Source organism: Mauremys mutica, chromosome 16 (genome assembly GCF_020497125.1).
Source record: "Mauremys mutica isolate MM-2020 ecotype Southern chromosome 16, ASM2049712v1, whole genome shotgun sequence".
NCBI lineage: Eukaryota > Metazoa > Chordata > Testudines > Geoemydidae > Mauremys > Mauremys mutica.
Genome location: NC_059087.1, coordinates 9678469 through 9700839, shown reverse-complemented (window position 1 = coordinate 9700839; position 22371 = coordinate 9678469). Strand labels below are relative to the sequence as shown.

Genomic DNA, 22371 nt, shown 5'->3' with positions numbered 1-22371 from the left:
GCTTGCCCAGCACTGCACAGCCGCGCCTCCCGGGCCCGCCTTTATAGACAGCGCGCCCCTCGCTGTAACCTTCCGCCGGGCAGGTAGGAAAAAGAGTCCGCCGCCGGGGGCTGGAGATAACAGCGAGCCAGGGGTCCCAGCCTCTGACGTGCTGGGTAGCCTTGCCCCTCTCCCCGCACACCTCCACCCCAAGCAATCAGAAGCCCGGGATAAATGCAGCACAGTCCCCAGCATCGTTAATGCTCTGGAAGGAAAGAGAGGGGGGGGGGGAATTTAAGAACAGTTAATGGAGGGAAGCGAGAACAGTTAATGGAGAACAGGCAGCTACTATTGCCATCCCTGGTGGTGATGTAGCCACAGTGGGGAATGCCACCCCAAGCCTCTGCTCCAAGCTGGCACTGTAACAGAAGGACAAGCAACTGGGCCTTCCTCATTTCCCACTCCACACCCCTCGCCCCCAGACTGGAAGGGTGTTCCTGGGGCACTCACGGTGAATAGTTCCTTGAAATATGTATGCACTACTTGTGCTAAACCAGTGTTTTTCAACCAGTGTGGCCCGGGGATCCCTGGGGGTCTAAGATTTCCAAAGGGGTCTGCGCCTCTATTCAAAAGGTTTTTGGGGGTCTGCAAATGAAAAAAAGGTTGAAAATCACTGTGCTAAACAATCTGTTCAGCCTTGTATTAGTTGTGACACTATGGTATGTCTACACTGCAATTAAAAACCCAGGCTACCACGCTAGCCTGTTCCCGCTGACTCATGAGGTTTGGGACTGTTTGCCCTGTAGATGTTCAGGCTCCAACTAGAACCCAGGCTCTAGGACCCTGCAAGATGGGAGGGTCCTATAGCTCAGGCTGCAGCTTGAGCCCCTATGCCTACACCAAAAATTAAGCAGCCCCTTAACCCCACTCTCAGGTGCCTGAGTCATTTGAGTACATTTCCCAGCATTGTGTAGTTTGAAAGTTTGTCCAATAAAAGATACTGTATTACCTCACCCACCTTGTCTCTCTAATGAAGGGTACAGTAGAAATCACCGTATATTACTTTAGATATTTTGAGACTAGAATACACCCATTTTTAGCAAATGTGAAGGCTTGCAGAAAACAGTTTGAATAATATTGTAATTTTCTTTGAAATGCTGCTTTTCCACACACAAAAAGAATGGGCCAGGAGGGCACGATGGGATGAAGTAGGGTGCAATGAAAGGCTGTATTACCTTTTCTGCAGATCCCCTCCTGGCGCAACTGGACAGAGGAGGTTGTTGGTGATTCAGGTCCAGTTTAACCACATTGAGATCCAAGAGGACAGAGACAAAGCCGTGCAGCTAAATGGTCTCCATGTGGATGGCCTTGGCCTCCCACAGGTCCTACAGGTTCTGTCAGGTTTGGGGGCCATGGTGGCTTGTTGCAGGTGTAGTCTCTACATGGAGATTCCCTGTAAATCTCTTCCCACAGCTTTTCAAAATAGGAAGCAGATTCTCTGGCTCTGAGTTTCTTGCCCTTCTGGTTGTGAAGATAACCTTAAAATCTGACCAAATGTAAAATGATGTAAAGATATCTGCAGGTGGCACAAAAACAATCTCTCTGAGGGAGGTCTGCACTGTCTATTTTGTGACTTTCCTAAGGCACTTGAAAATATATATCTAGATTTAAGATAGAGGGAAGTTATTACTGCTTTAAATTTCTTTAATTTAGAAAAAAAATAAGTGTATGAAACCCCAATACCTCCTAAATAAAATCAAACACCAGAGCAAAAAACACTTAACTATCTGCATCAACACTGGGAGGGAAGACGCAAATAGATACATTCCCTCTTTGCTGCTGTTGGTACAGGAGTAGTTAAGCAACAAAGCAAACAGTTTTAGCAGTATTCTAAGGACATCATAATTTTATTCTCTCCTTTAATGAGAATTTTACTTTTTTCCAGCAGGCCACACTACTTTTCTCTCCAATTTCCAGATTAGGTTGTAATTATTTTGTAAACCTATAGATTTTTAATTTATGCTACTTCCTATCTCTAAGATGTCCTGCTTGTTATATAAGTAAACTGATATAAACATCTGGCAAATAGTTATGCTTCTAAGGAGAGCTGCCAAATCCCTCTCACTTTGCATTAATTTTCAGTCAGTTTTAAAAGTACCTTTCTTTTAAATTGAAGCCTTCTTGCATTGTGTGTGGTGCAGTTAAACATTTTGCATTTCATTCACCATCTTTTTTAAAAATCTCATTGAAATCATCCTGGTTTATCAGCCTTGCAGAATGATCAACCCTCTCTTTACTTTCTATTATTCAACCGGCAAGAAAAAAAATTCCACAATCATGGTTTATGTGTAGAAGGGGAGTATATGAAAACCTGCGATTGCCTTTCAAAACTGCTGATTGTTTCTTTAAATAGCACCTGTCCCAAGTGTTCTGAACAGCGCGCCGGCTGTGCAAGGCGGACTGATTCCCTGCGGCAGCGCACCACAATCAGATCGCACCGTGATTGGCTGGTCCCATGTCAGCCCAGAACCCACCTCATGTGAGCCTAGCCAGACAATGGAGAAACTGACACAAGGACAGACTAATTGCCTAATAGCTTTAAAAAAACCTAATACGCTGTGAACCAATCAGCTGAAGGAAGGGATGGAGGTGTGCCCAATCAGAGGAAAGCTTTTAGCTTGGCGCTCGTGCAGATGGCAACCTTATCTATTTTGAGTTGAGCAAGGCAGAGAGCTAAAGAGAATGCCTAGCTTAGGCTCCAGTCTAGACATATCAGCTGATAATTAAATCTATACTCCATTTAAGATAATAAAAAAGCAGTAGCAACTGCCTTCCTCCACCCAAAAACAGCCCATACCTGAAAAATGCCAGTACAAAATGACTTAGGAGGAACATTGTAGTTTGCTTTACTAAACTGAGATTTTTAATTGAAAAGAAAGTGGCCCAGTTTACACAGGAGGATCAAAGAGGATGGGGCACTTTGGGAATTTTATCATATATTATGCTCTAACCCACAGAAAATCTTGACACATATATTCAGCATTTACAGTAACTCCACCCCAGCTTACATCTCTGCTCTCATCTCCCCCTACTGATCCTCTTCCTTTCTTACCTTGTTTTCATTTCTTTCTCTCCTTTTCTCAGTTTCATCCTCAATTTTCCAGGATTCCAGAAGATGTTTTGGGAAACTATAAGAACTTGAAGGAAAACTGAACAAGCATCCCTTGGATATGGTTGTATGGCTACTTTAGAATTTTTTTTTACACTAGAATATACCCACATTTCAGCAGCTTTAAAGACCAGAGAAAAATAGTGTGAACAATATTCATTGTAATTCACTATTTTCACCCAAATACCTTTCAAATGCTACTTTTGTATAACAGAATCATCTCAAAACAAGATACTTCTCACACACACACCTCGCTTGAGGTTTGGATTAAGGACACTCCACACACTCACTTGAATATAAATATGTGAATAAACCTGTGCAAGTATCCAAAGGTTAAATTCCATTTTGAGAACTGAAGAGGTTGTCTGGTTGATACAAGGTGGCAGGATACACCACAGCGTAGGCATTTAATGGAATGATTGGAAGTCTAAACTCTTAAGCACCCTTATGAGGATTGTTCTAAAATAGACAAACTCCATAAGCAGACACTAACAGGTTCAGCGCAAGTGGTTCTGAGGACTTGTTCTGAAGGTGGAGAACTCCCAAAATAAAGCTTTTAGTCACCAAAAAGACACCAAATGTCCTTTGTTCTGCTCCAGACCAGGCAGGGACAAAGGGATGGACCTTGCTTGTTCTGCAGGAGTGAGGGAGACCCTTCTCCAGTTGAAGAAACTTTCGACACAATAATTGAAGCAAATCTAGTTCTTCTTGTGGACAACATATAAAAGCTTGCACCCGGAGTCCACTTCAGTCCTGGAATCTATTACATACATGAAAGTACTAGCTGTAATTTCAGATCTTGATTATAATAGATACAAATAATATTCATACCTGTACAAGTGAGGAGTTTGGTAGTTCTAAAACACTAGTAATTATCTGTAGCTACCTTTTACCTCTTGATATTTAGGGTCTAATGAAATGTGGCCCAGAGAGACAACCTTAACCACTTTCCACCCCACTGTAAATGTTTGTAGTATTTGGGGCTGTGCCTTTAAAGACTGAGCTTCCCAGAAGAGAGTATGGACTGGGTGCTGTGAAAGTTTTGTTATTATGCACCCAGAGTTGGAGTTGGACTCAGAACAAAGCAGAGCTCTTGCAAGCAATTTAAACATTGTGTGATCACTGAACACCGTGTAGTTCATATGATGTCATAGCACTGGTCCCTGCCAAAGGTGCAATCTCACTGTAAGGATGAGGTTGACATGGGGCCCTCACATAGGTAACATGTTTGGAGGAGGTGTAAGGATCCTTTGTCTCCAACCTTACCCAGCCTGCATAATGGCCAGGGGAAGCCACAGCTCCTCTGCTCTGAGGACCTCAGAGGCTGCTGTATTCCTACTCCCTAGGGGAGCTTCACCAGTGGTAGCAACCGTGGTAGCATAGCTCCTAACCCTGAGTACCTGCTCAGAGTAGCTTGTGGCTATGGGAGCTTTCTCTATACTAGCACCATTTTGCTGGAAAAATTGCTGGAATTGACTCTTATTCCCAAGTCTCAACATTCCTTTGCTCTCTAGAAAATAGCTGTGAAACCCACTGGCAAAGTGTGTGTCTTCACCTCCTCTAGTGGCAGGTCCAAACAAAGAAAACAGCCTTCTACAACTACCAGTTACTTTCAGTTCAAGTGACAAGGGACTCTGCTGTGGATCTAAAGATCCCAACCCCAATGATAATGATCCTGACTCCTATGAAAAAAAATAGTTTGTGATCATGTAATTAGATTGCATCATAATACACATACACAGGGGGGACCAAATTAAGATTGCACAAAGAAGTTATTGGGGATTGCAAGGTGATTGCAGGGGGGGTTGCAGTACTGCTACCCTTACTTCTGTGCTGCTGCTGGCAGCGGTACTGCGCCTTTAGAGCTGGGCTCCCGGCCAGGAGCCGCCGCTCTCCAGCTGCCCAGCTCTGAAGGCAGAGCCACGGCCAGCAGCAGCACAGAAGTAAGGATGGCATAGTATGATATTGCCATCCTTACTTCTGCACTGCTGCTGGCAAGGCACTGCCTTCAGAGCTGGTTGCCCAGCCAACAGCCACTGTACTCCGGCTGCCTAGCTCTGAAGGAGGCGCAGAAGTAAGGGTGACGATACCATGACCCCCCTAAAATAACCTTGTGACCCCCTTGCAACTCCCTTTTGGGACAGGACCCTAATTTGAGAAATGCTGGTCTCCTCCCATGAAATCTGTATAGTATAGGGTAAAAGCACACAAAAGACAAGATTTCACTGCGGGGTGGAGGAGACCAGATTTCATGGTCCATGATGTGTTTTTCATGGCCATGAATTTGGTAAGGCCCTATTTGTAATACATACACTGCACACCCGCCTCTCACAGCACAACACACACACTGTACACCCTTCACAGCACAACACCCTTGGCACCATTCCTCACAGCACAATACACCCCTGCCACATCATGCCTCACAGCACAACACACACCTACCCTCTTCAAAACACAAACACACCTGAGAGAGAGCCAGGCATCAGGACAGCCAGGGTCAGACTGATACATAACACACACGCCTACCCCTTCACACCCCACCTCCTGTAGGCCTGGAGAGAGGATAATCAACCCCTTTTTTGGCCAATCTTATGATTTTGAGGAGTCTGGCCATGGGTGGTGGGTATCAAAGGCCGGAGGAGGCTAAGCCTCCCCTGACCCAGGCCGTGGCCACACCCATGTTCCACCCCGAGGCCTCGCCCTCACTCCCCATCTACCCTAAAGCGTGGGCGGGAGCTCAGCTCCAGCCAGTGGCCTGGAGCTTGGGCCTGCCAGCAGCCACAGATAGCCAGAGGGGTTGGGTCAGCAGTCTGGGGTGGCGATGGAGCCAGCCCAGTGCTGGGGGAGCTGGGTGAGGCAGGCAGCCTGGGGCTCCTCCGGCTGTGGGGGTTGGGGCCTTGGGTGAAAGGGCCAGGGCCGGCGGGCTAGCCTCCCCGAAGGGGGTGTTGACCCACCACCCATGGGTCTGACTCATGATTTTTTAACTTTTGGGATTGACAATATTGCTTCTTAGTAGTCAAGCTGTGATAAGATTCCAGGTAATATTTTCACTTTCCATTCTTCCCCACAGCACTGCAGCCAGCTCCAATGCTCCCTTATGCATTTTTTTAAATTATTATTTACAGCCTCTGAGTGGAATTGTCAAAAAAAATGAATTATTTAGGACAGGGGTTTTCAAACTGTGGGTTGGGACCCCAAAGTGGGTCATGAGCCCATTTTAATGGGGTCGCCAAGACTGGTTTCCCCCCCCCCCGGCATAGGGTCATGTAGTAATTTTTGTTGTCAGAAGGGGATCATGGTGCATCAAAGTTTGAGAACTGCTGATTTAGGACTGTGGAGCACAAGTTAAAGTGAAAGTCAATTGGACTCATGCACCTAAAGTCACTTGGTTGCTTTTGAACATGCCACCCAACCTCTAAACAAGTTCATTCATTTATTTGGTACTTTCAGCGAAGTTGTGTACACATAAGCCTATCTATTTATTTTCATATCAAATAATAGAGTGCCTTATGTCCAGGCCTAGCCTCTATTCTAATTCAGTGCACTGTTAGTTAATAGGGGATGCAATAATACTTCTAATAGTCTTACTTTTGCAGCCACTCAGAAGCCCACTTTTCTCAATAAATGCCATAACAGTTTGAGACAACAGCCACTGCTCTCCAGCTGCCCAACTCTGGAGGCAGCACAGAAGGGTAGCAATACTGCAACCCCCTCTCCAATAACCTTGCATCCCCCCACAACTTCTTTTTGGTTCAGGACCCCTATAATTACAATGCAGTGAAATTTCTGATTTAAATAGCTGAAATCATGACATTTACGATTTTTTTAATCCTATGACAGTGAAATTGACCAAAATGGACTGTGAATTTGGTAGGGCCCTTATTATGAGGTGAGGGGTGTGCAATGTGTGTGTTGCACTGTGAGGGATGTGCAAGGTGTGTGTGTTGTGAAATAAGTGGTGCATTGTGAGGGGTGTGTGTGTGATGCACTGTAAGTAGGGTGACCAGACGTTCCGATATTAGGGACGTTGTCTTATATACGCAACTATAACACACACTCCCCGGGGGGGAAAGGGTCCTGATTTTTCACACTTGCTATCTGGTGATTCTAGCTGTGAGGGATGTGCGGTGTGCGTGTATTGTGAAGAGAGGAATGTACAGTGTGCATGTTGTTCCGTGAGGGTGTGCAAAGTATTTATTGTGAGGTGAGGGTGTGCAGTGTGCATGTTGTGCTGGGAGGGGTGTGTGGTTTATATGTTGTAAGGTGAGGGGTGGCCAATGTGTGTATACTGTGAGGTAAGGAATGTGCAGTGTGTGTTGTGCTGTGAGGGGTGTGTGGTGTGTGTATATTGTGAGGTGAGGGGTGTGCAATGTGAGGTGAGGGGTGTGCAATGTGAGGTGAGGGGTGTGCAGCATGTGTGTTGCACTGTGACGGATATGCAGTGTGTGTGTTGCGCTGTGAGGGGAGGGGTGTGCAGTGTGTGTGTGTTGCGCTGTGAGGGGAGGGGTGTGCAGTATATGTGTTGCACTGAGGGGTGTGTATTGTGAGGGGAGGGGCGTGTAGTGTGTGTGTTGTGCTGTGAGGGGTGTGTATTGGGGGGTGCAGTGTGTGTATTGTGCTGTCAGGGGTGTGCAGTGTGTGTGTTGTGAGGTGAGGGGTGTGCAGTGTGTGGGTGTGCAGTGTGTGTGTTGCGCTGTGAGGGGTGTGTATTGTGAGGGGGAGGGTGTGCAGTGTGTGTGTTGCGCTGTGAGGGGGAGGGTGTGCAGTGTGTGTGTTGCGCGGTGAGGGGAGGGGTGTGCAGTGTGTGTTGCGCTGTGAGGGGTGTGTATTGTGAGGGGGAGGGTGTGCAGTGTGTGTGTTGCACTGTGAGGGGTGTGTATTGGGGGGTGCAGTGTGTGTATTGTGCTGTCAGGGGTGTGCAGTGTGTGTGTTGTGAGGTGAGGGGTGTGCAGTGTGTGGGTGTGCAGTGTGTGTGTTGCGCTGTGAGGGGAGGGGTGTGCAGTGTGTGTGTTGCGCTGTGAGGGGTGTGTATTGTGAGGGGGAGGGTGTGCAGTGTGTGTGTTGCACGGTGAGGGGAGGGGTGTGCAGTGTGTGTTGCGCTGTGAGGGGTGTGTATTGTGAGGGGGAGGGTGTGCAGTGTGTGTGTTGCACTGTGAGGGGTGTGTATTGGGGGTGCAGTGTGTGTATTGTGCTGTCAGGGGTGTGCAGTGTGTGTGTTGTGAGGTGAGGGGTGTGCAGTGTGTGGGTGTGCAGTGTGTGTGTTGCGCTGTGAGGGGAGGGGTGTCCAGTGTGTGTGTTGCACTGTGAGGGGTGTGTATTGTGTGGGGGAGGGGTGTGCAGTGTGTGTGTTGCGCTGTGAGGGAGGGTGTGCAGTGTGAGTGTAGCGCGGTGAGGGGTGTGTATTGTGAGGGGAGGGGTGTGCAGTGTGTGTGTTGCACTGTGAGGGGTGTGTATTGTGAGGGGGAGGGGTGTGCAGTGTGTGTGTTGCGCTGTGAGGGGAGGGGTGTGCAGTGTGAGTGTAGCGCGGTGAGGGGTGTGTATTGTGAGGGGAGGGGTGTGCAGTGTGTGTGTTGCGCGGTGAGGGGTGTGTATTGTGAGGGGGAGGGGTGTGCAGTGTGTGTATTGTGCTGTCAGGGGTGTGCAGTGTGTGTGTTGTGAGGTGAGGGGTGTGCAGTGTGTGGGTGTGCAGTGTGTGTGTTGCGCTGTGAGGGGAGGGGAGTGCAGTGTGTGTGTTGAGCTGTGAGGGGTGTGTATTGTGAGGGGGACGGTGTGCAGTGTGTGTGTTGCGCTGTGAGGGGAGGGGTGTGCAGTGTGAGTGTAGCACGGTGAGGGGTGTGTATTGTGAGGGGAGGGGTGTGCAGTGTGTGTGTTGCGCGGTGAGGGGTGTGTATTGTGAGGGGGAGGGTGTGCAGTGTGTGTGTTGCACGGTGAGGGGAGGGGTGTGCAGTGTGTGTTGCGCTGTGAGGGGTGTGTGTTGTGAGGGGGAGGGTGTGCAGTGTGTGTGTTGCACTGTGAGGGGTGTGTATTGGGGTGCAGTGTGTGTATTGTGCTGTCAGGGGTGTGCAGTGTGTGTGTTGTGAGGTGAGGGGTGTGCAGTGTGTGGGTGTGCAGTGTGTGTGTTGCGCTGTGAGGGGAGGGGTGTGCAGTGTGTGTGTTGCACTGTGAGGGGTGTGTATTGTGAGGGGGAGGGGTGTGCAGTGTGTGTGTTGCGCTGTGAGGGGAGGGGTGTGCAGTGTGAGTGTAGCGCGGTGAGGGGTGTGTATTGTGAGGGGAGGGGTGTGCAGTGTGTGTGTTGAACTGTGAGGGGTGTGTATTGTGAGGGGGAGGGGTGTGCAGTGTGTGTGTTGGGCTGTGTGGGGAGGGGTGTGCAGTGTGTGTGTTGCGCGGTGAGGGGTGTGTATTGTGAGGGGAGGGGTGTGCAGTGTGTGTATTGTGCTGTCAGGGGTGTGCAGTGTGTGTGTTGTGAGGTGAGGGGTGTGCAGTGTGTGGGTGTGCAGTGTGTGTGTTGCGCTGTGAGGGGAGGGGTGTGCAGTGTGTGTGTTGCGCTGTGAGGGGTGTGTATTGTGAGGGGGAGGGTGTGCAGTGTGTGTGTTGCGCTGTGAGGGGAGGGGTGTGCAGTGTGAGTGTAGCACGGTGAGGGGTGTGTATTGTGAGGGGAGGGGTGTGCAGTGTGTGTATTGTGCTGTCAGGGGTGTGCAGTGTGTGTGTTGTGAGGTGAGGGGTGTGCAGTGTGTGGGTGTGCAGTGTGTGTGTTGCGCTGTGAGGGGAGGGGTGTGCAGTGTGTGTGTTGCACTGTGAGGGGTGTGTATTGTGAGGGGGAGGGGTGTGCAGTGTGTGTGTTGCGCTGTGAGGGGAGGGGTGTGCAGTGTGTGTGTTGCGCGGTGAGGGGTGTGTATTGTGAGGGGGAGGGGTGTGCAGTGTGTGTGTTGCGCTGTGAGGGGAGGGGTGTGCAGTGTGTGTGTTGCGCAGTGAGGGATGTGTATTGTGAGGGGAGGGGTGTGCAGTGTGTGTGTTGCGCGGTGAGGGGTGTGTATTGTGAGGGGGAGGGGTGTGCAGTGTGTGTATTGTGCTGTCAGGGGTGTGCAGTGTGTGTGTTGTGAGGTGAGGGGTGTGCAGTGTGTGTGTTGTGAGGTGAGGGGTGTGCAGTGTGTGTGTTGCGCTGTGAGGGGAGGGGTGTGCAGTGTGTGTGTTGCGCGGTGAGGGATGTGTATTGTGAGGTGAGGGGTGTGCAGTGTGTGTGTTGCGCTGTGAGGGGTGTGTATTGTGAGGGGGAGGGGTGTGCAGTGTGTGTATTGTGCAGTCAGGGGTGTGCAGTGTGTGTGTTGTGAGGTGAGGGGTGTGCAGTGTGTGTGTTGTGAGGTGAGGGGAGGGGTGTGCAGTGTGAGTGTAGCGCGGTGAGGGGTGTGTATTGTGAGGGGAGGGGTGTGCAGTGTGTGTTGCGCTGTGAGGGGAGGGGTGTGCAGTGTGTGTGTAGCGCAGTGAGGGATGTGTATTGTGAGGGGAGGGGTGTGCAGTGTGTGTGTAGCGCGGTGAGGGATGTGTATTGTGAGGGGAGGGGTGTGCAGTGTGTGTGTTGCGCGGTGAGGGGTGTGTATTGTGAGGGGGAGGGTGTGCAGTGTGTGTGTTGCGCGGTGAGGGGAGGGGTGTGCAGTGTGTCTGTTGCGCGGTGAGGGGTGTGTATTGTGAGGGGGAGGGTGTGCAGTGTGTGTATTGTGCTGTCAGGGGTGTGCAGTGTGTGTCCCGGGCGAGGGGCGCCCTGCGATGAGGGCTGCCCGGGCCGGGGGCTCCTGGGCGGGCGGGCGGCCCCGAGGGACAGGCCCTCCCGCTCCGCCTCCCGCAGGGGGCGCTGCAGCCGCCGCCGCCTGACTCCGGCGCTGCCCGCCTGGCGGGAGGATGCTGGGAGCGGCGGCCGCAGGCTCCTCGCGGTCAGGCGGCAGCGTGCGGCGCTAGGTGGGCTTGGCCGGGCTGAGCGACATGGCGGCGGCAGGCAGGGGGCGGCTCGTGCCCGGCCTGGCGCTGCTTCTCCTGCTGCTGCTGGGCGAGGTGGTGGGACCGGGAGCCTGGGCGGCCCGGAGCCGCGGCGCCGACAAGCAGAACAGCCTCCGCCGGGCGGCCAGCGGCGTCTACCAGGCGGTGAGCAGCCTGTTCGGCGAGGAGAACGTGCGGGCCCTGCAGAAGGTGAGACCCGCCCCCCCCCCAGGGGAGCCCCCGCTAGCGGGCCCTTCGGCCGGGCCCTCCCGCCATCCCGCGCAGCCGCCCTTCCCGGCTTCGGGCGCTCCCCGCCGGCCCCCTCCCCTTCCCGTCGCAGGCCCCGCTCTCCTTGCGCTGCCCCGAGCACGCCCCGCCAGCACCTGGGGGGCTAAGGCTGCCTGGGAGCGGGAATCGCTGAAAGCACCACGGAGGCCACCTGCCTTCGTTGCCTCCTCACCCCGAAGCGTCTCTTGGTTGCGTGTGGCGAGGCTGGAAGGGGGGGGGGGGCTTGGTGCGTGCACGTTTTCCTGTGATTTATGAGCTAATAAACAGCCCCCCTCCGCGCAGACATTCTGCTCCCCGAAAACTTAAATGAGACCCCATTGTAAGGATTAACCAGCAGCAAAGAGCCTTCACAGAGACCACGGGGCTGGACGGGGGAGCACTGTGAGCAACTCAGCGCAGCAGCGAGCTGCCTGGCTCCCTCTGTGGGTGGCTGCTCTGCATCTCTAATCCACCAGATACTAGCGCAGCTTCGTGCGGCTTAGAAGAAATGGGCAATGACTTTCATATTGTGGACCCTGGGCCCTCTGACCTCTAGTGGTCTAAAGCAAAGAAAAACAAGGTTTGAGAACGCCTTACCATCCCAAGCAAACATTGAGTGAGAAATCCTTAGCCGCCTCCTTGTTGTTACTACAAATAGAAGTGTGGATGAATTGTTGAACTAGTGCTGGGAGAGTAAACTAGAAACTATAGTAAACAATTTATACAGAGCATATATTTCTGTTTTGTCACAGTTCTTTTTGAAATATAGTTACATAATTGTTTGTATTCAATACAGTAAAGTATCGGAGGGAAAGAATCAAGACACCTGAGCAAGGAAAGAAAAAAATGTGTTCAGATAAGATTATTGAAACGGAGAGAGGGGAAGGCTGAGCTGAATGTCACTAGGAGGCCAGGAGAAGGTTCTTGCAGGATAGCTGGCAGTGTTAGGGAGCAGCATGGAAGATGCAGGTGCTAGATTAGAGGAAGCAAGCTGAGCCAAATATCCATCTTTTTCATCTATAATCTTGATAGCTTTTTGTTCAGGAAGTTTATAGTGACAATCTTCAGAAGGCTGCTACTACATTGGCAAAATTTGGACCTGAAAACCTTTGGAGTAGCTTCTATAGCAGTGAAGGCAGTAGCATTGAGAGGATGCAGGTGTTTTTTCCACAGTGTTGTCTGACCCTTCTCAGCGATTCAGGTCAAATTCTTCAGGGATACACACAAGAACTGAAATAAGACTAACAAGAATTGTAATCTTCAAACCAAATTTAGATTAGGCTGTTCCCAAAAGAAATCAGCCTTCAGGTGTACTCATTTTCTCATTCAGTCTTCTAACTTCACAAATTCCCAATCTTAACTCCCTCTGTATCATAGTAACATAAAGGTATGTTAATTTACTGAATAGAATGAGTATAATTTGCACTGTCATTCAAGTTTTGTGTATATCTCCAACACATTGTTTATGGACCTGTCAGGTTTTCAGTAAATATCTGAGGATTGCATTGAAAGAGTTTTTAGTTTTCACATACCAGTTATGAACCTGTTGCAAATAACACACATATGAACAAGCAGGCAAACAAAAACTATGTTAATTCAGTTTTTCCTGTGATCTGGAAGGGAAGAAAGATTTGCTACATTTATTTTTAAATACTTGGAGGCGCTCAGATACTATGGTAAAGGGAAATATATATTGTATGTACCTTGATTGATCAATCAGTGATGTATATATATTTTTAGATGCACTGAAAATTGAATAAACTGCATAAACCTCTCAAGGTTGATTTCCAATGGCCATTCTTTACAGTATCATTTTATTTTACAGTTTTTCTCTAGGCTGACGGAAAGATTTGTTTACGGTGTGGATGTATTAGTAGACACCTTTTGGAGAATATGGACTGATGTGCTGGATGTTCTTGGAATTGATGGTAAGTGTGATGTCTGTTAAACCCAAAATTATGCAGGTAATCCTTATGGATGTTTTTACAGGTATGGGAAGGATGGAGAATGTTAATAAGGTATGTATTACTTTGCATTTGTATTATCTTTGATACCTGTTTATTACATGCATTTCTAAATCATTCATCAGCGCAGTTTCTGGGAGCACTTTCAGGGTTTACATTTTGTCATTAATACTTCCAAACAAAAGAAGTAAAACAATCCTGCTACTCTGCATTCTGTAGCTTTGAAGCAGAGAATGGAAAGAGATCTGACCAGTGAGCTAAAATCCAAGATCTGATAGTTCACGGAGTTGAAAATCTGGGCAAAGAGATGTCTTGCTTATCTTTCTAAATCTGGACAGGTTAGTGGTTAATCTTTGTTCTTCACTGGGAGTTTTGAGACTTGTGACTGAGTGTCATCCACTAAAGAGAATGGAGAGGACAGTTTCTAGAGCAATGAGAGTATGCAACTATGAAGGCTGGTTTAGGTAGCTACCCCTTCTAATGTGTTGGTAGGGTCTATTTCCCACCTCTAGTTTGTTTCTCTTTTTCTTACTATTTAATCCCTCAAATTCCATCTATCCCAACTCTCCTCTCAACACTCCAGAAGCGGGTGAAGTGTATTGGTAAAGCAATATGAGAAAAGCTTTGCACTGCTGCTATATCTGTTCTGTAATTAGGATTCAACACTGTTAAATTCTGTGGGCAGGGGTCTGGGAAATAAAACTTTTAAAGGGTTTGTGTAGCTTAATCACTTTACTGTGTTAGAGTGATGAGGATGCCTTGAAAATATTTCTCTGGAGTGAGGACAGTTATTGGAAAGTTTTCCTTAGAAAAGAATGAAAAAGGTCTGCATAATTTTACCCAGTATTTTCACATTTTTTTCCCCGTCCTTCATTTTGTCTGTTTCCTTGCCTGTACCTAAGTTTTTTTTCTTGTTTTCCCTCCTCTTCATTTCTCCCTTTTCTTACTCCCATCTATGATATTTGTAACATTCTTAATGCTAAGTCTGGTTATATAGAGCACTCTGTAAATGTGACTTCTTTCCTCTCTGTAAGAGAGAAAAGAAGACCCATGGTCCTGGGGATGCTGTAAATCAGACATTGGGGCTGGAACAGGGACATATTAAGAGGATTTTTATCTACTAAGTTTGTCACTTAATGATGGAAACCATGTTGAAGTTAATGGAGCACTTTTCTATAATGTGCTTTGCAATAGTTAGTAGTAGAATGTTCTCTCCACTTCTAATATCTTTTTTTGGTTTGACCGAATGACTGGCTTTTCCAAAACCACGGCATATTGCTGTGGCTTGCCCATGTGCACTAATATGGTGACACACTCGTTGGTGCTTATAAACCTTGCCTAGGAAATAGCACCTTGCTCCGGTGTTGTGTGAATTTTGAAGGAAAACTTTGGGATATGTGGCTCTCTGATTATGATGACTGTGCTTGTAATCCATAGAGCAAAAAATAGACACTTTAAAAATTAAAATAATGTTTTTCCAACTAAATTATTTTCCTAATGGTTCTGGGATCTAGAGTCAATGAAGCTGAATAATTTTAAGCAGTCTTGCATGCATATGGAGTTCCTGTCATTAATCTCTTTACATGTTGTCATTATTTTATTGCTGATCATTTTATCAGATGGAATGGGATGAGGAAGAAGTCCAAAGGGTAAACTGAGAGTTGCTGCAGGGAAAGAAATGCAGAGAGGGGAAAGGAACGACACACAGGGAAAGGGCAGGGAAGCAAAGGAAGATGGGGGCAGAGGGAGAATGAAAAGAAACAAAGGGTAGAAATAGTCGTGATCCTAAAGGTGCATGTACTATTCTGTTGTGTGATGCTGAATGCAGCTTAACAAATAATATCTAAACATTGTTACTACATGAAGGCCATATTTACCCTTGATCTTAATTCTAAACTTATGCCCTGGACTAGTGTGGCCCTCTCTTTAACTGAAGTGAATTCACTCAGTCACAACCATAGAAATAATGTAGTGATTGCTGCTGAATGAAAGGGACACACAGGGGGTACATATATATTTATAATTATCCAGTAATTTGGTCATTCCCCCCCTCCCCCTTTTTTAGAAACCGCAGCCTTGAAACTTCTGCAGATATATGGCCTTTCACTAGTTATGCTCACAGTTTACACTTATCTTAGCCTGAGGTAATTAAACTAAATTTTAATTTCTCATAAATTTGTTTTTATTTTTCAGCTTCCAACCTGACTCATTATTTCAGCCCTGCAGTAGTTGCCAACAACCCTACCCGTGTTCTTCTGCTGATTGGTGCTGTTTTACTTGCTTATTGGTTTTTGTCTATCTTCCTTGGATTCTTCTTCTGTCTCTTACATATGCTGTTCGGTCGCTTCTTCTGGATTGTAAGAGTTGCTCTGTTTGCCCTCTCATGTGTATACATCCTCCAGAAGTATGAAGGAGAACCAGAGCATGCAGTCTTGCCTCTGTGCTTTGTTGTAGCAGTCTACTTCATGACTGGGCCCGTTGGATTTTACTGGAGGAGAAACAGCAGCAGCAGCCTTGAGGAGAAGATTGACCATATTGACAGTCAAATTAGACTTCTGAACATACGTCTTACTAGGATAATGGAAAACATGGACAGAGCCAATGACCAATGAAATAAAACCTATAGATCACTTTACACCAGCTCACTAGAAGGTTACTAAGCACTATCTCATTGAAAGTTACTAAGCAACAAAATATCACATGATAAAAATATACAATGTTAAAACTTTAGATCATGTGTTAAGAAGAATAAGAGTAATTTATCTAGACTATACACTCAGAAACATTACACTTGTAAAATAAGATATGAGATGTTAGCTGTATATTCAGAGAATTTTATCCATGACTAGAATTTTATCAGTGAAAACGCTTACTTTTACAAGCATTTAAAAACATCTTTTTGTAGAGTTTTTATAAAAGCAAATTGAGTAGTCTATTTAAAATATTGAAGCTGAGCTGAGCATTATGCAAATTTGACATTAAAAAAAAATCTTACTCAAGCTACCAAATGTTTTTCTTGAGAAGTAGTGATTGTGGGTCCACGTTTTAATTTTTTTTACAAAGTTGCGAGCATTCTAATTTACTGTTGACTTATTTCATTGCCTGAAGTTGCCTTTTCATATAGTATGAAAAATTTTCTCACATTCAGGCCAAAAAATATCATACCATAGCTTTTAATGGCAAGAAGGGAGTTACTTCATAAATCAGAAGCCCTTTAAAGCCACTCCAAAATGAAGAACCCATAACACACTACAGGTATGTGGTTTTCTTTCTTAGTTTTTCATATTATGGACTTTGCCATCAGTGTTTTTTTTTTGGGGGGGGGGGGGAGGGTTGTTTTTTTTTTTTAAAGTGCAGTTTAATAAAACAAAAATTGCTATGAGGATAACAAATGTAGTGTGCTGGCAAATTTTCAGTGGCAGAGTAGTTTATATTTGATCACAATAAAGCATTTTCCACATAGGAGTGCATAGGAAGAAATAGGATTTTTTTTTTTTTAATCTCAGGACCCACATGCTTCCTCAGAACAAAAAATGCAGCAGATAAAATACTTCCAAATGTATTGTTGCTTAAAGCTTTCTCAGGACCAATAAGCAGCAATAAATCTATCTTGAGGAAGATCTGGATTTTTTTCTAAAATTTTAAGTCTTACGGGTGCTTTTTGCTTGAAGTCCGTGTCCCCGGTGGATCTTTGGGGAGGTCAGTCACATTATGGAGTGTGTATAAAATAGGAGATTATTTCAAAGTGATGTTGGAGAGCTTTGAAGCAACTTTATTTTGGTGGGTGTATGTATTTGTATCCTCATCATGCTAACAAGCTAGATCATTATGACACTGACTTTGTAAGATTTCTTGAAGTGTGTTGAGACAAAGGTAACCTCAGGGAAGAAAGTCTGAGAAATCATTTAACTTTTGTAATGCAGTGCTTTCAAGGGTGTTACGGGGATGTATGGTGAGAGTGCATTTATACCATAGCAATGAGCACAGTATAAATACCCAAAAAGGTAAAATGCACCATCATTATGAAGAACCTGTTTCTAATATTTTTAAAAAGCTGTGTTAAAATCTGGTGCTGAGCCAAAAACTGCTATTTCACATGTGTCCCTGTTTTCTTCAGAGGAATTGCATATAACCACCTAAGCAGAATTTGGCATTCTGTCTTCAACTTGCTGGTTTGGGGTTTAACCAGGATTTTAACATTTCATTGAATTTTCATTGTAAATTTCCTTTTAATTTTTAATGCTGAAGTATACAAAACTATTTTAAAAATGTATGTTACTTGCCTAATCTCTCTTTTGGTCTGTCATATTGAACATGTATTACTATGATTTATTTTTAAATCCATATTTATGGGCATTTTAAAATGTAGGGTTTTTTTGACCTTTGGCACCAACTTGTCAGTGAGCACTTAAACTTAGTTAGTTGGTATAATGTGCAATTGACAGTATGTAGTGTGAGCCATTTTAATCCTTCATGCCATCTGAGTGGCCACACATGCAAATGAAAAAACCGTGAATCCTTATGAAGTTTTTGTTGAAAATTGCGAAGTATCTGATTTAACCAAAAAAAGCCCCCCAAAACAACCCAACCCTTGCCCATAAAACAATAAATAATTATTGTATGATTATGTGCAAACTTCCAGATTAATAATGCCGTATGTAAACTTTTTTCTTCATTCTTATACTTTAAAAACTAGGTTAGGGTCCTACAGGCTCAACCCTGTGAACTCTAATATATGTAGTGCTATTGATATCAATGGGACTATTCACAGTAAAAATCACTACACTCAGTAGTGCTTGTAGGGTCTGGGTACAGAGTAGTCTCTTAAATTAGGTATTAAAGCCCCAATTTAGCAAAGTGCTTTGTGAATTTTGGGCCTAAGGACTGAAACCTGCCAACAAACCTTACTAGAACATATAGTCGCACTACTGTCTTCAATGGGACAACTGGGGGAGAAGGAGACATGAGTCAGTTTTGCATAACTGTGTCCTAAATAAAGAAATACAGGGATGTGTAACTGTCGCCTGAAGTCTGTACATTCATGCCTGTTTTCTATGAATATGATTTATATTTTACATAAAATGTTTTATATTTTAGGTAATCTATATTTAGTATTGAAGAAAAAAATTAAAATATTATTCCCATGTCTTTTTTTATGTCACATTGTTAGTTTTTGATAAAACCAGCCCTTTTGTGTCAACACTCTTCTCCCAAACTTGCCCACCCTGCTGTATGCAGGAAAATATATTTTTGTATTTACTTACATCCCATGCAGAGTGAAATGTTTCATTTTAAACACAGTAGAAAATTTAAAATGTTCTAAATAGACAAGACAAATATGCTTAGGCAGTTTATTTAAAATTGGCTATTTTAATCAGTATTGTTTCCCAATATTCAATTATCTCAGTGTATCATCTGCTAACTTCAAAAGTAGTTATTTTGAAAGAGCACAAACAAAAATTAAATGATTGTACTTGAAAATGCTCTGAATTTAACGTGCACAGTAGTTAAAATGTTTTTGGAAGGCTAATCTGGTGGTGTATTTCAGTTCTCAAGTGACATTTGTAAATATATTTTACAAATATTTTTCCATACAAAATTATACTGTTCACCTACTAGGCTCTTCTACTCCATTCTTCATAATTCATTCCATAGGCAGTGACTGTGTTATACTGCCTTTTATGAGGGCCTCAGGGCACTTTACAAAGATATGTAATCATCCCATTTTACAGATGAGTAAACTGAGGCACGGAGTTTGAGTGATTTGCCCACAACCACACAGCAAGTCAGTGGCAGAGATAGGAATAAAACCAGATCTCATGACTCCCAGTACTTTGCTCTAATCACTAAATGGCTCATTCTGAGGTGGGCAGTAGTATCTTTGCATTCTTTAGCATAGTTTAACAAATCCTGTCATCAGTTCTAGAGGCTATAATATTAAACTGCTCCTTTTTATTGTCCTTTTACTGTCTTCAGTAGCTACTTAAAAGAATGTCACATTACTTGATTGATCGACATGATAGTTTATGATGGATCTCAAGCTGTCTGGCTTTAACAGAAATTCCATTAAGATCTTAAGTATTTATATTTCATAGTTTAGGTTCTAATATTTGAAACTACTGTATGTATTTCAATACATCAACCTTCTGCAAAGCTTTACATTTGTAGCAATTTATCTTAAAGTACACACCTCACCTATAGTTAACTGTTTTGTATTCAGAATGTAATGTTTTCAAAAGTGGTATTGAATGTCAGAGTACAATGTACAAAATCTGGTGTAGCTCAGTTCTGTACTTAATAGTGTGTTCTTCAAATTGTGATTTGCTTTTAAAGACTTGTTTGTTGCATAGTTAATGTGGAAACTTAGCTTTTTGATGGTGTAAAGTTTTTTAATGTGATTTGCCTCACATACTAATAATCTGTTTTGGCAGCTAATGATGTTATTGACTAAGTTCTACTTGTCTGTTTTTTGAGAATAAAGATTTTATTGTATCTGCATGTATTTTAAATTTTTGGATAATTCCATTGAACTGTGACTACAATTAGCACATTAAAAATTGATCTTTCTTCTTTTTAACCAGGAATTATATTTGCTATTGTAGTACTGGTTTTCAGCACTGATGTCATTTAATTTCACATCCTGTTTTGTACATGAGATTTAAAGTTTAGATCATGTTTAAATTTGTGCAAATTGTTATGTAAAATGATTTGTTCTGAAGAAAATTGTGTATGTTTACTTTTGACATATGACCCTTAAGGAAATATTAGATTTTGCTGATAGTTTAAGTAGTTATGAATATCAAACTTATTTTTACAGAGCTATACATGGCTTTATTTATTACTTCTCTGACCACCAGATCAATGTATTATGTAGTTATATTTGTAGACCAATTTCACGAATTATGGTATTGTGACTAAGCTTAAACAAAATAAATGTTTACTGAAACTTTGCACTGAGACCTGTACTGCTCTTAAGACTGTTCTGTTGCAAAGCATCTGTTTGGAGGAAAAGTAATTTTCTGGAACTCCACTCTTGTACTATTTGAGAAAGAGGTATGATGGCACCTGACTGTCTAAATTAAAGAAAATTTGCCTCATACATCGTTTGTGATAACCCTGCAGCTTAAAACCATTTAAGAGAAGCAGACGCTTCTTTAATCTTACCTATGCTATACAAGTTGTTGCAAGCCTGTGTCCCTTGATAGCTGCACGTAGTTCTGTTGACAGTGATCTATGGCCATTGCCCACATAGTCTGTGGAGAAGTCACAAAAGACTGTAGAGGGTGGATCATTGACTCCACAGATTTTACAGCAGTAATGCTTCCTCCCAAACCCTGTTGCTTTCTAGCACTATTCCATGTCATCAGGTGCCTGCCGATTTGTCAATGCAACAGCACGAATGGTGCCTTGTCCTTCAGGTGCACTTTGCGCCTGCCAGCCTGCCTGCCTGGGGGTGTCTGAGCTGGGTGTAGACAGAGCCCAGGCAGCTCACCACACAGCCCTGTATGGGAGCTGCCGGGGCTCTGGTTGATACCTTGCACTCATTGGAGGTCTTAAGTATCAGAGGGGTAGCCGTGTTAGTCTGGTTTTGTAGAAGCAGCAAAGAATCCTGTGGCACCTTATAGACTAACAGACGTTTTGCAGCATGAGCTTTCGTGGGTGAATACCCACTTCTTCTTGTCACAGTTACAGTGGGGGGTGGGGGCTGCTCTCAGGCCACGATGAGACAACAACTGTGTTGGGTGGCTGGGGTAGGCAGCTCCTCATGGGTGACAGCTGCCCAGCGCGGGCGGGCGGATTCCCTGCTGGCGGTTTGCCCCCACTGAACCGCCGTGAGCTAACAGCTGCTGCCCCCACCCCCACGGCCTAGCTCTGACTGATGCTGGCGGGAGGAGGGGGCGGCTTGTCTACGCGGGCCGGCCGGGGCCTATCGCAGCCCGAGTGCGGCCCCCGCATCCCAAGCTAGGACCTCCCACAGCCGGGGTGCGCGGCGGAGACCAACGGCCAGCTGCATGCGGGAATTTCAAAACCCCTCATCCCCGCCTGACCAATCCCTCCAGCCCCGCCGCCTTCTCTGACGTTAGAGGAGGGGTGACATTACCTGGCGCGAGGGAAGCTAAGCAGGATCCTCTGAGGGGAGACCAAAGAGGGGCACGGTGATAGAGCAGGGGTGGGTGAAGCTTTCTGCAGTTGTGTCCTTGGAGAAACGTCCCGGTCTGGGGGCTAGGGAAAGCTGTAGCACCCTGCCAATGGGTCTTCCTGAGGAGCAGCGCAGTGTTGCTAATTCTCTTGATCTCCATATTTGATGGTTTGTATTAAAGCCCCCCCACCATCGCACTGCCTGGCTCAGGACTTAGAGTGCCAGTGTCTGCCTCAGGGCAGACTGTCAAAACAGGGCCGAGACCCCAAACTGGTGGGGTGTTTTATAATTAGATTTTACCAAGCCAGGAACAAATGTCAACTCCTAGGGCACTATAACACTTACCATGGACTCAGACAGTCCCCTTAGATCTCCAGACAAACTGGACTTAGTGGTAAATGGTCACTTACACAAAACCACCTCATATGCAATTTGCTCTCAGTCTCAAGAGGCTGGTCACTCACCCCCAGATTAGCACAGTCCGCTCCGCCCTTCATCCTTCCAAGATGGATAAACTTTGCCTAAATTCCATGGCAACCCATGGGGCTACTCCCACGCCTATTTGTGATGCCAAAACCCGATACTGGGCTGGCCCTTGGTCAGGAACCCGAGGGCTCCAATTAGTTACATTGCCACAGGACTCTTTGCTGCTTTTACACATCCAGACTAACAGGGCTACTCCTCCGATACTATTGCACGCGTTCTAATCGCACGCTGCTGTGGGCAGTAAGCCCACACCCACCCCGGGTATTTCCTTGGAGCTGTATTTGATCTGAGAGGTGAAACAGCCAGGGCTGGTTTGCTGAGTTTACGGGCAATAGAAAGATGCAGCTGATCGGCCCTGCACACACAAAGGAGCGGAAAGCCGGGATCTGCATTGCAGC

At 45.6% G+C, this 22371-nt stretch overlaps 1 protein-coding gene across 1 annotated transcript; it reads left to right on the top strand.

Moving 5' to 3' along the window:
* Positions 1-10868: 10868 nt before the first annotated feature.
* LOC123350984 (BRI3 binding protein) lies at positions 10869-15959 on the top strand. Its single transcript, XM_044989994.1, has 3 exons — positions 10869-11326; positions 13209-13311; positions 15541-15959. The coding sequence occupies exons 1-3, from the start codon at positions 11123-11125 to the stop codon at positions 15957-15959; spliced, it is 726 nt and encodes a 241-aa protein (XP_044845929.1). The 5' UTR covers positions 10869-11122.
* The last annotated feature ends 6412 nt before the right edge of the window (positions 15960-22371 follow it).